This window comes from Octopus bimaculoides, chromosome 1 (genome assembly GCF_001194135.2).
Source record: "Octopus bimaculoides isolate UCB-OBI-ISO-001 chromosome 1, ASM119413v2, whole genome shotgun sequence".
In the NCBI taxonomy this organism is placed as follows: domain Eukaryota; kingdom Metazoa; phylum Mollusca; class Cephalopoda; order Octopoda; family Octopodidae; genus Octopus; species Octopus bimaculoides.
The window spans coordinates 73,006,267-73,019,596 of NC_068981.1; the positions used below are offsets into that span (position 1 = coordinate 73,006,267).

General features: G+C 35.8%; 1 protein-coding gene across 1 annotated transcript in view; it reads left to right on the forward strand.

The window, feature by feature from the left end:
- LOC106867431 (DNA ligase 1) overlaps positions 1 to 13,330 on the forward strand; it is a 125,388-nt gene that overhangs the window by 2,446 nt on the left and 109,612 nt on the right. Inside the window, exons 2-6 of the mRNA XM_014912306.2 lie at positions 1,015 to 1,116; positions 2,976 to 3,255; positions 4,708 to 4,888; positions 5,845 to 6,020; positions 8,114 to 8,153. Of these exons, the coding sequence (XP_014767792.1) occupies positions 1,015 to 1,116; positions 2,976 to 3,255; positions 4,708 to 4,888; positions 5,845 to 6,020; positions 8,114 to 8,153 (779 nt within the window). The remainder of the gene's footprint in view (positions 1 to 1,014; positions 1,117 to 2,975; positions 3,256 to 4,707; positions 4,889 to 5,844; positions 6,021 to 8,113; positions 8,154 to 13,330) is intronic.

Below are 13,330 nucleotides of genomic sequence, written 5' to 3' on the forward strand. Positions count from 1 at the left end.
ATGACATCTAGTTTTAGTATATAGGTAAATTCATTTTAAGTTTGGAACTTCTGCTGCTCAGTATTCGAGATGAAGTGTGGGCAAAAAGGGGTTTGAATAGGTTGTTGTTCTGTGAAAAGTAAAATGTTTTTAGGGGCTTGGTTATGTAAGATATTAAAAATGAGAAGAACAGAGGTGGTGAATTTTCAGGTGTAGATGAGCAGACACAGCTTGTTGCTATAGTTGATTATATTGATGAATATTGTCTTTCACTGTGATGCTTTTGGATGCAGTGTGGAATATCTGTGACTACTAAGAACACTGCTCTTGTGAAAATTATTGGTATTCTAAACTTTGATATTAAGGATTCAGAACAGTATGCATGTCATATCAACATCAAGAGGAGGAAGTTTCTACACAGCCTTTTTGACCTGCTACAAATAGTAAGCATTCTGTCATTGCTGGTGCTATGGAAAAAGCACCCAGTACACTCTGTAAAGTGGTTGGTCTTAGGAAAGACATCCAGCTGTAGAAACCAAGCTAAAACAGACAATGGAACCTGGTATGGTTCTCAGCTTTACCATCTCCTGTCAAACTGCCCAACCCATGCCAGCATGGAAAAAAGATGTTAAATAATGAAAATGATGATCAGTTTTTTTTTTGCATGTTTTCATTGCACAACAGAGCACACAGCTCTGTACACCTTGGATATGCACTGTCTTCTTGTGTTTTCTGTTCTATTGACAGTACTCTTCACAATATGGGTGCAATGCATAGTCATACTATCTTATATGTCATGTATATATGTTTAATTATGTATGTCAACATTAAAATTATTCCTGACATGTTATATTATTGAGACTGTTTCCGTCTTCAGTCCCTATATTTTCATTATCTCTATTTCCAGATCTTTATATTTGGTTAACTTATAGCAGTAATGGCATCTGTACACAAACTATTGCATGTATTTTTGCTTTATCTCTGCAATACACAATGTTACTAACATTTTCATGTGTTCTTACACTATTGTTACAGGTCCTATTTTAACGCATCACAAAACACTCTACGTGCATCTGATACTGACAGCAGTAAAACAAGCAATGCAGATAAATCTAAAGAAAAAAAAGATTCCAAGAGGTCAGATTCTATTTTTTTTGACATGTTATTTCTTTTATCCCAAAACTTTTTCTGTTTCATATGGTTAATGAAAAGATGTTCATATTAAATGTAAATAGTCTTAGATTTATGATGATATGGTCAGTAGTCCAGCATCTTAATCCCTTAGCGTTTAAACTGGCCATATCTGGCCCAAATATTCTACTGTTTTATGTTCAAAACTGACCAAATTCAACTTCTCATACCAACCCTACAATGTCATTCTAAAAATAAACAATCACATTTGTAAAATCTTGAAACTGCAAGACAATGCATGAATAATTTAATCCTTTAGTATTTAAAATGGCCACATCTGCCCAAAATATTCTGTTTTATCATCAGTTAGATCTGGCCTCTCACACTCTACTCTGTTATTTAGAGTAATCTGAAGCTAAAGTCTTAAATTTGCAACCAGTGGAATGTGACATTACTTTGTTGTCAAATTCTTTTACTTTTCTTCTAAAGAAAAATTCAATACAATAATTGATAAAATACTGAGGTTGATAGATCAGCTGCTCTTTTCTCTTACAAAAAAAATTGACTTTTGTGTCTAATCAAAAAGAAACCATTTTTATGTATATGAGCTTGAACTTAACCCTTTGTGATTAAGACATACTATTGTGATATTTTACTTTAGACCGAATGGTTATTGCTGGAATGCTTGAAACCAGTGGTTCTCAGCCATTTTTTTATCGATGGACTTCTTTGATTACTATTTTATTCTGGTAGACCCCCCATAGCCATTTAGTGTTTAAAACTAGTTTTATAAATGCTCTTTTCTAAATTCCTATTTTGTTTTTCACGCAGTATCTCCTGTAAGTTGAACTATGTAAAAACATTTGAGAAAGAAACCTTGCTGTTTCTTGCAATAAATATACCTAAAGCAAAATTCTTTCATAGACCTTTAAAATACTACTGTTGATCTCAATGTACTATTTTGCTTGTGTGCATCCCTAGGGGTTATATAGATCTCAGTTGAGAACAACTGCTTGAGACATTAAAGTTGCTTGATGAGGGCTGACCTTAGATTATGCATTGGTATGAGCCATGGCTGTGTGGTTAGTTCACTAAACAGACATAGCTTCAGATTGACCAATGCTTTTTGAGTGGAATTTGGTAAACAAGAAATATATCGAAGATATAAGTGAAGGTGTGGCTGTATGGTTAAGAAATTTGCTTTTCAACCACATGGTTTTCGGTTCAGTCCCACTGCATGACACCTTTTGTCTTCTGCTGTAGCCTCGTGCCAACAAACAACCCCAAATCTTATGAGTGGATTTGGTAGATAGAACTCCTTAATTAGGAATAACTTGAGTTTAATCATGTATATTTGTGTGGTTGTACATTTACACTGAAATCTGTGTGTGTGTACACACACACACACACATATATATATATTTTATCCGAAGTGTATAGTATTATACATGCATTACAGCCAATCATACCAATTGGTTTCGTGCTAGGTATTCAATAGAATGCTAAGTAGTAGTGTGAAACTGATTAGTAAGATTGGCCATTATGAATATATAATATTGTGCACTTTGAATAGTATGCCCACTCTATTGGTAGATATATAAGTGCATTTTTTCCCTGATTTATGGACTTGTAGATGACTTACACACATATATGTATTGAGTCAACAGATAAATCTGCCTTCTCTTTTTATATGTATACATGTATATATATTTTAACCCATGCTAGCATGGAAAGCGGACATTAAATGATGAGGATGACATTGAAACTCAATGTTTGATCTATTTATTTGAATCATTGTCTCTTTGTATATTATATATATATATATATATATAGCTTTTAGTTCACTAAGATTTATATTTCTGCAGGGAAGTTAAAAAAGAACAGCGAAAAGTAAACAACTGCTCAGACAGTCCTATCCAGAAAAAGAAGAGAAGAACTAAGTGTATTATAGAGAGCGATGAAGAAGAAGCTGGTGATGGCAGTGGAAACGAATCTCCTAAGAAAGAAGATGCTGTGGACAATAATGGTGATGTTTATGACAATGATAAAGGAAAATCTTCTGATAGTGGTGATGACGATGATGATGATGATGATGATGATAAGTCAGAATCTGAAACAGCAGAGACCAAAGGACTGAAAGAAAAGGTAAGATATGACTTTTCATATATGTGTGTGTATGTATATGCATGCATGTATGTAGATAAGTATTTCTGTATTCTGTACCTCTTCACTTATATATAACTTCTTGTAACTTGAGGATATGTTCCAACACCCCTCATTCTCTCTTGTTTCTCCTTTTCCTTTTACAGTTGGGGTTGCTATGTATCTCCTCTACAGCAAAATGTCTCTTTCTATCACTCTTATCATACTTCTATCCTTTCATCACCTGGCACAAAGCCACCTCCCTCACCACTCCTTCCTTATCAGTTGAGATGTCATGTCTTGCAAGTTACTTGGTGACCTTATTGCTGCTACTGTCACATAAGAAGCATTCACTTCACTCTGTGAAATGGTTGGCATTAGGAAGAGCATCTAACCATAGAAACCATACTGAAGCAAGGCTTCTGGCTTGCCAGCTCGTGTCAAACTGCCCAACCCATGTCAGCTTGGAAAATGGCTGTTAAATGATTGTATCCATCCATCCATCCATAATACATCTTTGTATCTGTTTTTCTGTGTATGTGTATCATCATCATCGTTTACCGTCCGCTTTCCATGCTAGCATGGGTTGGACAATTTGACTGAGGACTGGTGAACCAGATGGCTACACCAGGCTCCAAAGATTACTACCATCTTGACATACTGGACAGTTTTGATGGTGTGCCACTGGGATAACATTGGTGAATCACGGCACCTACTCTGTTATAACAAGCATCTGAAGTTTTGGACTTACTATTGTAAGCTTATATAATTATCATAAATACAACATCATCCTCTGTAAACATTATGCTCTCATGTATCCCTTCATGCAACGTCACTCTCCTTACATATAGCTTGACTGGTCTAATATTTCCATTTCAATGAAGTACGAAACCATTTGTTGGTCACATTATCATCATCATCAACATTTAATGTCTGTTTTCCATGCTCACTTGGGTTGGACAGCTTGACAAGACCTGGCAAGACTAGAGGTTGCACCAATTTCCATAGTCTGGCTTTGGTTTCTATGGCTGGATACCCTTCCTAATACCAACCACTTCACTGAGTGTACTGGGTGCTTATTACATGACACCATGACACCATCATCAGTGCTTTTTACATGGCACCAGCACCCACACCAATGCTTTTTACATGGCATCTTGGTTTTAGGATCTCAATTCTGTTGTGGTGGGCAGGTCTCCTCAAGTACTGCAATGTGCCACATATCTTAATCCTCTGTTATCCCCTTCCTAAGGTTCAACATTTTGAAATCAGCCTTCAATACTTTGTATTTTGCAGTAACAACTATTTAATTTGTTTCCACCATTTCTTTTTGTAACTGCTATATTTTTTAACCTATAGCTCTGTAATTATCTTACCTTGTCATGTAGCAATCAACCTCTCTTTAGTGGACTTTTGGATCATATTGCACTTCATTTTCATTTTCATCTTTTGTAGCCTAAAAAGTCTAATAAAGATAACAAAATCAAAACAGAAGACTCTAGTTCTCCAGAAAGTTCACCGTCACCAAAGGAGACATCATCGGAGACTAGCCCTTCTGCTAAGGCTGGTACTAGTATTGATTCTACAACCATCACACCAAAAAAATCTCCATTTGGTATTCCTAAAAGAAAAACAGGTACAGATATTTATCTGACTTACATTGTTGTTGTTCTCATCATCATCATTCATAATCATTGTTGCTGTTGGCATTACCATTATCATCATCACCATCACTTAATATCTATCTTTCATGCTAGCATTGATTAGATGGTTAGACAGAACCTGATGTTGTCAGCTGATGGCATCATGTTCTAGTGTCATCTCCAATGTCATCTTATTAAATAATTTTATGACTTAAAAGTAGTTGGAAAAGAAGCCTTTGCAGCTACAAAGTACATCACTTTATTATTGTAGGTAGCTCTCCCAGAAAGTCAGCTGCCTTCTCCTAACCGTTACATAAACTGAAACATACAGCATGTTTGGGCTAAATTTGATGAATTTTTGTTTCCTTTTTTTAGGAACAGCTTAATGTATTGGTGAACAGTCATCAGTGTTGGAAAGCATAAAGATTAAAGTTGAGATAAAACTAACTGACATGGAGGACTTTAAGCCACCTGAATATTGAAAAGAATTACCTGTCTTATGTTGATTTGTGCAGGGTATCAAAATACTGATATCATGACTGATGCTCAGTGTTTTGTGAACACTAACGGTTGTAAGATATGACATGGACATCATAAAACCAAACTCCCCCAAATTGAGGTGGCTTTTGGGTGTGCCTCCAGTGAAGATGATGTTGTGTTGCTCACAGCTTTGCCCCAACCACCACCATTGCTTGACAACTGGTGTTGGTTTGTGTACATTCCTGTAACTTAGCAGTTCAACATAAGGAACTGATAGAATAAGAGTCAGGCTTCAAAAAAAAAATAAGTACTGGGGATTGATTTGTTCAACTAAAACCCTTCAAGGTAGCGCCCCAGCATGCCCACTGTTGAACGATTGAAATGAATGAAAAATAAATGAAATTGTGTTGTGTAAACAATGATAGCATATACAGATATATATGTTTATATCTATCCATCTATCTTTCAGCTCGGAAAACAGTTGGACCTAATTCTACTCCAAAACGTAAAATTATTGGAGAAGAGTCATCAAGTTCTTGTAATGGAACTTCCAAGCGACAAAAAGTTGAGCCATTAGAAGAGGATGTGGATTCCACATCCAGTGATCCAAAGAAGAACCAAGAAAATTTGACAACAGACAAAGATGTAAGTGTTTCACAATATATTTCTTAGATCTGTGAAACTATATCTGCTTTGCCCTTGCTAGATATCATTTTCCAGTAGCATTGGCTGTTGCTGGAGTATCTATTTCCATTCGCTACATACCTAGTGCATTATATGTAGCGCCTCCTGCCTAATTGATCCTGTTGATCCACTCTGTAAGGTGGTCAGTGTTAGGAAGAGCATCTAGCCATAAAAACCCTATAAAAACAGATAGTGAAGCTTGGTGCAGTCTTCTGTTTGGCCAGTCCCTGTCAAATTGTCTAATCCATGCCAGCTTGGAAAGCAGATGTTAAATTATGATGTTTTTATTTAGGGAGGGATTCTACTTCCTTCATTCATTGCCAGTGGTCCACAACACTTTTGAAATGATGTGTGTGTGTTCAACAACCACGGAAATGGCCATATTGTTAAGAAGTTTACATTACCATACTGTGGTTCCAGGTTCATTTTTACTGGGCAAAACTTTGGTTAAATGTTTTTGTTTACCATAGCCTTTGGTTGACCTAAGATTTGTGAGTGAAATTGGGAAGGTGACAACTGTGTGTAAGTTAGTTAGATGAACTGTATATGGACATGATCTGTTGCTCTGTTTAATACTTCTGTCTGGCCCTTGTGTTTTAATGGAATCCACTGTGTTGCAAACATTCAGACCAGATTAGAAGATAACTTGATATCTTAATACGGTATTTATTACTGCAGTAACTCACCAGTCACTATTTCTTTCCACTTTTTATCTCGCCACTCTCAGAGGTCCTGCATCTTTTAACTAAGCCATATTGCATTAATTTAATCACCGTCATCATTAAGTCTGCTTTATTCATATTAACATGACTTGGAGAAGACATAATGCAACTGGATACCCTTCCTCTCGCTAACAAGGTACTTGTGCTATTTCAGTTTTCTTTGCACGTTGAGCTGCTGCTCATAGCAAAGGTAGCATTACTTTCCATGGTTCCCAAATATTTCATCTCTGAATAGTTACTTGCCTATGTAAAGCATAAATATGTTTAAACCAAACTACTACACTCACATAAGGTGTGAAACAGTACTTATGAAGTGCATATGGCTATAACCCTTGATGGACAAACTTTTTCAGTAATACTCTCCGAGTTCTGGCCTAAAGTTTTGTGCTCTGTATCTCTTCTATCACTATTACAATTTTCTGAAAAGTAGAAGCAGACATGCCTGGGTGGTTCAGAAGTTCTCTTCTCAACCATGTGGTTTTGGATTCTGTAATACTATGCAGCACCGCAGTACTTTGGTTATGGTTTCTTTTCCAGCCATAGCACCGTACTGACCAATCTCATGTGAGGGAATTTGGTAAACAGAAACTACAGGAAGCCTCTTGTATATAAACATACATGTATGATTATATATTTATGTGTGTAAATGTGCATATATTCTGCAAATGTTTCTAAGCAGTACTTAGTGACAAGTGCTCTGGGCTTTTGAAGACGTTTGCAGTAAAAAAAATCCCTCACTTGAAAAAACTTATGGATTGACGAGAGGAAAGACATCCTGCTTCAAATAACTCTCTGTCCAAACCTATGCTAGCATGGAAAAAAATGATGTTAATCAAATGTATGAGCCATATGCAGTTAAATATATCCAATGTATCCACTACTCTTTGTTGCTCAAATCAATAGAAGACATATGCTTTTTGTTATGTTGTTTCTTCAGTGCAAGAACAATTTAGTAATTTAGGGAGGTTTGCTAATTTGTATATGTATGCAAGCTGCTGAAACAGAGATTTCATTGTCCATTCTCATTGTCATAAGACTAGCCATTGATTAATATTTATAAAAATACCTGCCATTTGTTTGGTGTTATGATTGGTATCCAGTTGTAGAAACCAATGCTAAAGCAGACATTGCAGCTTGGTACAGTCCTCCAGCTCCTCAGATCTTGTCAAACTAGCCATTACATGCCAGCTGGGAAGACAAATGTTAAATGATGATGATGATGATATATAGCTTTGTAGAGTAAAGCAAATAGAGTTTACTTTTCCCCTGTCCTAGAACACCGGGCTTGTACATTTTGCATAGATTTAACTGTTGTTTATTGTTTCATTTCAGAAAAAAAAAAAAAAATCTGAAGAAAAGCAATCCCAACAAGGTAAATGTTTGTGCACATTCAAATTGATATTGTCATCATCACAGATCCTATCATGATTTTTCTCCTGTGTTACCAAGTTAGTATGGGGGTTCAGTATATTAGTAAAACGACTGTATTCTACATATTTCCTTTTACAACATTCTGTGAGGATGCAATTCTCTTAAGTGTGCATGTTTTTTCCATGTCTTCCTTAGATACATGTGTCACTGATGGAGCCTGTTTGCAGTTACTTGACTTGTTAGAAATAGCATCCAAATTCCCTCAATCACACCCTGCCAATAAGATTAATATTGGTTTTACTGGCCATTATTGTTCTTGAATCCAGAGCTAATCTGAGGCTTAACAATATTAGTGATGCATTTGGAAAAATTTCTGTTGTCATTGATTACTTATTCAACAAATATATAGACTGGGCCAAAAGTCATGCACGAAAACTGTCAGCATCTTATAATTAAAATGTTACTTTTGAAACATGCAATATATATAAAAAAATTTTTATCTTGGTGCATGACTTTTGACCCGCCTTGTATAATTGCTGTAAAATTATTAGTCATACAAGATGTAAACATGGCTGTGTGGTTAAGTTAAGTTCTGAAGCACATGGTTTTGGGTTCAGTTCCACTGCATGATACCTTGAACAAGTGTCTTGAACTATATCATTAGGCTGACCAATGCCTTGTGAGTGACTTTGGTAGACAGAAACTGAAAGCCTGCCATATATATGCATGTATATAGCCTCTGCTTGTGTTGCTTTGTCTTGATATTATTGCATAGTTATAAATGAGCATCACTTCATACAAGCAGAGGCCCTCATTTCCAGTTGGAAAAAAGGACTGGGCATGTTTTCTGCAAAAAACATGCCCAGCCGTGAAGAAATGTTACTTTTCTTGGAGACAGGTGAGGTCTGGTGACAGTAAGGGCTTCTTACTGTATAAAATCTACCTCTACAAATTCTGTCTGGCCCATGCAAACAAGGAATGTCCAATGCCCTAACAATTCTGGCAGCTTACTGCTGCTGCTGCTGATAATGATAATAATAATAATAATAATAAATGCCCTGATGCAGTACCAGGCAGTAGCTTTCATGGCTTCTGATCTTAACTGATTGAAAGTGTTATCATGTACATGTTTTGTCTTGGTTTAAAAGATGGGCTGCACCAAATATTCTGCTGAATACCACAGGATTTGCTTGTCAGTTGTTTGAGCATGTCCTTTAGTGGCTGACGATATGTACATCTCTGACCATGAGCAATAGTAGTGGAGGACTATCATAGCCATGTGTTGAGAGGGATTCTTTGGGGTTTGATTAATTCATGTCTGGAAACTTGGATGTTTCGGTCATCATCCTTAAACAGCCCTCATTCAGGGACCTTTTGAGCAGGATGGGCTACTCAATGTGAAGATAATTCTAACTGGACCTCACCTGCAAGATCATGCACTATTCATTTCAATACAAGGTCACCATGTCGTGCACAAATGGTTGTTATGCATGTGTCTGGTGTACTCTTATTAGACGAGTAGTCGTGATGAGCATACTGGGCTTTGTATATTTGTACTCTGGTGTCACTTTGATGGTATGCAGGAGATAGTCGATCACATTGCCCCCAGTACTTGACTGGTACTTAATTTATCGACTTCAAAAGGATGAAAGGCAATGACCACCTTAACGGAATTTGAACTCAGAATGTAAAGCCAGAAGAAATGCCATTAATTATTTTGCCCAGTATGCTAATGATTCTGCTAGCTCACTGCCTATAAAAATAAAAATAATAATAATAATGATAATCCATACTACTAAAGGCACAAATCCTTAAGCTTTTAGGGGAAGGGGCTAGTCATTTGCATAGACACCCAGTGCTGAAATGGTACTTATTTTATTTATCTTGAAAGAAAGAAGGAGGCTATTTACCCATAAAATACAGCCCCAAACTGATGCTAGCATGGAAAAATGGATATTAAACAAAGAATGTGTACCATTAACTAAGCAATTATGAAACCAGTTGTGGAATCTGTATTTTATCAGACAGGCAATTTGGAACAAGCTGAGTTGTGTGTCTTGCTCAAGAGCACAACACTGGCTTTAGCTGTCAAGTATGAACTCATAACCATGTTGTCTAGCACCTTAATTTGGTTAAAGATTAACTATATTTATTAATTTTTGTCTCTTGTCTCTCTCTCTCTCTTACTGTCTATCTACATCTTTCTGTCTCTTCCCCTGACCATCTCCTCAATTTAAAACCATTCTACTATTATCCACCACTTCTCAGTCCACTGATAAGTCCAGTCAGCCAACATTCTATCTAGATGATGCATTAGGTTTGGATATATAATCTACCCCCCCCCTCCCCGACCTCTCCCTGTCTGAAAGACAGTACTAATTCCCTGATGTAGCTAAATGAACATGTGATGCTTTTATGCAATACTATTCATTGGTGCTTAAAATCACAGGCTATCTATCTGTCAGTCCATTTGGGCATGCAGCCATGCACCTCTGTATCTGTCGACCTGTTCATCCATCCATCTATTCATTCTCTTATATATATATATATACTACACTCTCTGAGTGGTTGGCATTAGGAAGGGCATCCAGCTGTAGAAACTCTGCCAAATTAGATTGGAGCCTGGTGTTGCCATCCGGTTTCACCAGTCCTCAGTCAAATCGTCCAACCCATGCTAGCATGGAAAGCGGACGTTAAACGATGATGATGATGATGATGATGATAAGGGATATTTCTCAACAATTCATGCTGTTGTATAGCAAGGAATTAACTATTCTTAAATTTACTCAAAGCATAGAATGAATCCCCAGACACTTTTCTGAAACAACAACAAAAGAACACTATGAAGCAAACATCTTGACTTGTTAGCAACAGATTAGGACTTGGCTACAATTCTTGTTCAATAACCAATAACCCTCTCTTTACACACCCATACCTTTATGTGGTCTAGACAGGCATAAAGTAAACACCATGAACACAAAAATAGCTGCAAGATCAATTGTTCTTCTAGGTGCAAGTGTTTGTTTCCTGTTTTAGATACAGATGATAAATACAGAGATCAGTTATGACAATGAGTTATGTCTGACCAATAAAAGTTTTGCAGCTTTCTACAATGTAAAATACACGGTGCAATATTGATTTGCCAATAAAATTCTCTCAGAGAATTGAATGGTAAAAGTGTCAAAAAGAACATTTACTTTTGTTGAAGATAACATCTTTATGAAATCAATACTCTTTTACTTTAAACCATAGATTATAGATGAGTTATATCTGTTAGTTTTATTTCTTATTCATTATCTCTATCACTATCTATATAGCTATATGTCAATGTGTCAGTATTCATCTGTGTATTTGTCTATCCTTATGTCCAATACCCACCTCTTCCATTCATTCATTTCTGTATCTTTATTCGGCTATCAGATCTTTATCTTTACACAGCTTCAAGAGTTCAAAGAATTAAATTCTTTAGGTTGACCCTTTGATTACCATATTTCTGTTGAAATGCATTTCCTTTATTTCAATTAAGTTTGAAAATAATGGAGAATTTAGTAAAATAATTTTGTCAATATTAATGTGATGTTTAAAACATAAATTAATAAAAGTCTGTTGGAAAGTTTTAATTTAAATCAGATTAAAACAAAGTTTGTATTATAGAATCAGAGTTGGTATCAAATAGGTTAAAGATTCTAAATATAATATAACTATAGGCACAGATGCACCCATGTTGTAAGAAGTTTCCCAACGACATGGCTCTGGGTTCAGTCCTACTGCATGGCATCTTGGGTAAGTGTCCTCTACTATAGTCTTGGGCTGACCATAGCCTTGTGGGTGGATTTACTAGACAACACGTGCTATTCTTGGGCTATTCTTTTCCTTCTCTCTTGACCTTTCCTCTTTCCTTTTTCTGGCTTGAAATGTCACAACCCTCTCTTTTTTTACCATCTTAAAACTGAGCATCAACTTAATACATTCACTGTATATGTCCTTTTTACTTTTGTTTTTGTTTTTGATTTGTCTGTGTGTGTATTTGTTTGTCCCCCTTCCACTGCATGACAACTGATGTTGGTTTGCTTACATCCCCATAACTTAGCGGTTCAGCAAAATAGACTAATAAAGTACCAGGCTTTAAAAAAAAAAAAAAAGTACAGCATTACCACAGTCTAGTGACTGAAACAAATAAAAGATAAAAGATAGTTAAAAAGGCAATGAAGGAAGTTGCTGATATTTTTAATAGCATCATTATATTGATATTATTACTGATATCATATTGCTAATATCATCATTCTAGTTAGCTTGTATTCTGGTGATTATTGGTTTCAGAGTAAGCATATGTTTGTGTTATTGTTTTTGTTACTTTCTTTTTTATATATAATTTAAAGGTGCTCAGTTTGTTTGTCTTTAATAGTTTTCAGATAAAATAATATTGATTTTTATGTGACTCTATACTTTGTAATTAGGATTTGTGAAATAAGGGCATTGTCCATTCTTTGTTATCAGATGCTGGCCATTTTATTTAGTACTCTTGAAAAAAAGGTGATAGGTGCAGGTGTGACTGAGTGGTAAGAAATGTGTTTCCCAACCACATGGTTTCAGGTTCAGTCCCACTGTGTGGCACCTGGTGCAAGTATTTTCTATTATAGCCCAGAGTCAGTTAAAACCTTGTGAGTGGATTTGGTAGATGGAAAGTGAAAGAGACACACTATATATATATATATATATATATATATATATATATGTGTGTGTGTTAAGAAGAAGGAGGCAGTCAGAGTTTTGAATAATTCTTTATTAGCGCTTTCGTTTGTTCAATTGAATGAATGAAAGCGCTAATAAAGAAGTATCCAAAATTCTGACTGCCTCTTTCTTCTTAGTTTACAATATCTGTACAATACTTCAAACACTCTATACATATGTGTGTGTGTGTGTGCATATATATATTATGTTATGCACACACTCATTAATTTTTTACCTCTGTATATATTTACATGTATAAATTTGTAATGTGTGTGTGTGTGTGTGTGTGTGTGGTGGCAGCTGATGAAGGAAATGCTCTCTATGTGGCCTGTGTATTTTCTGTACTCTGTTTATCATTTTGTCCACGTTTTTTTGCAACGTCCTGTACCTAGATATACATCTATATATACATGTAGATGTAGGTATGTATATACATGTACGTATATA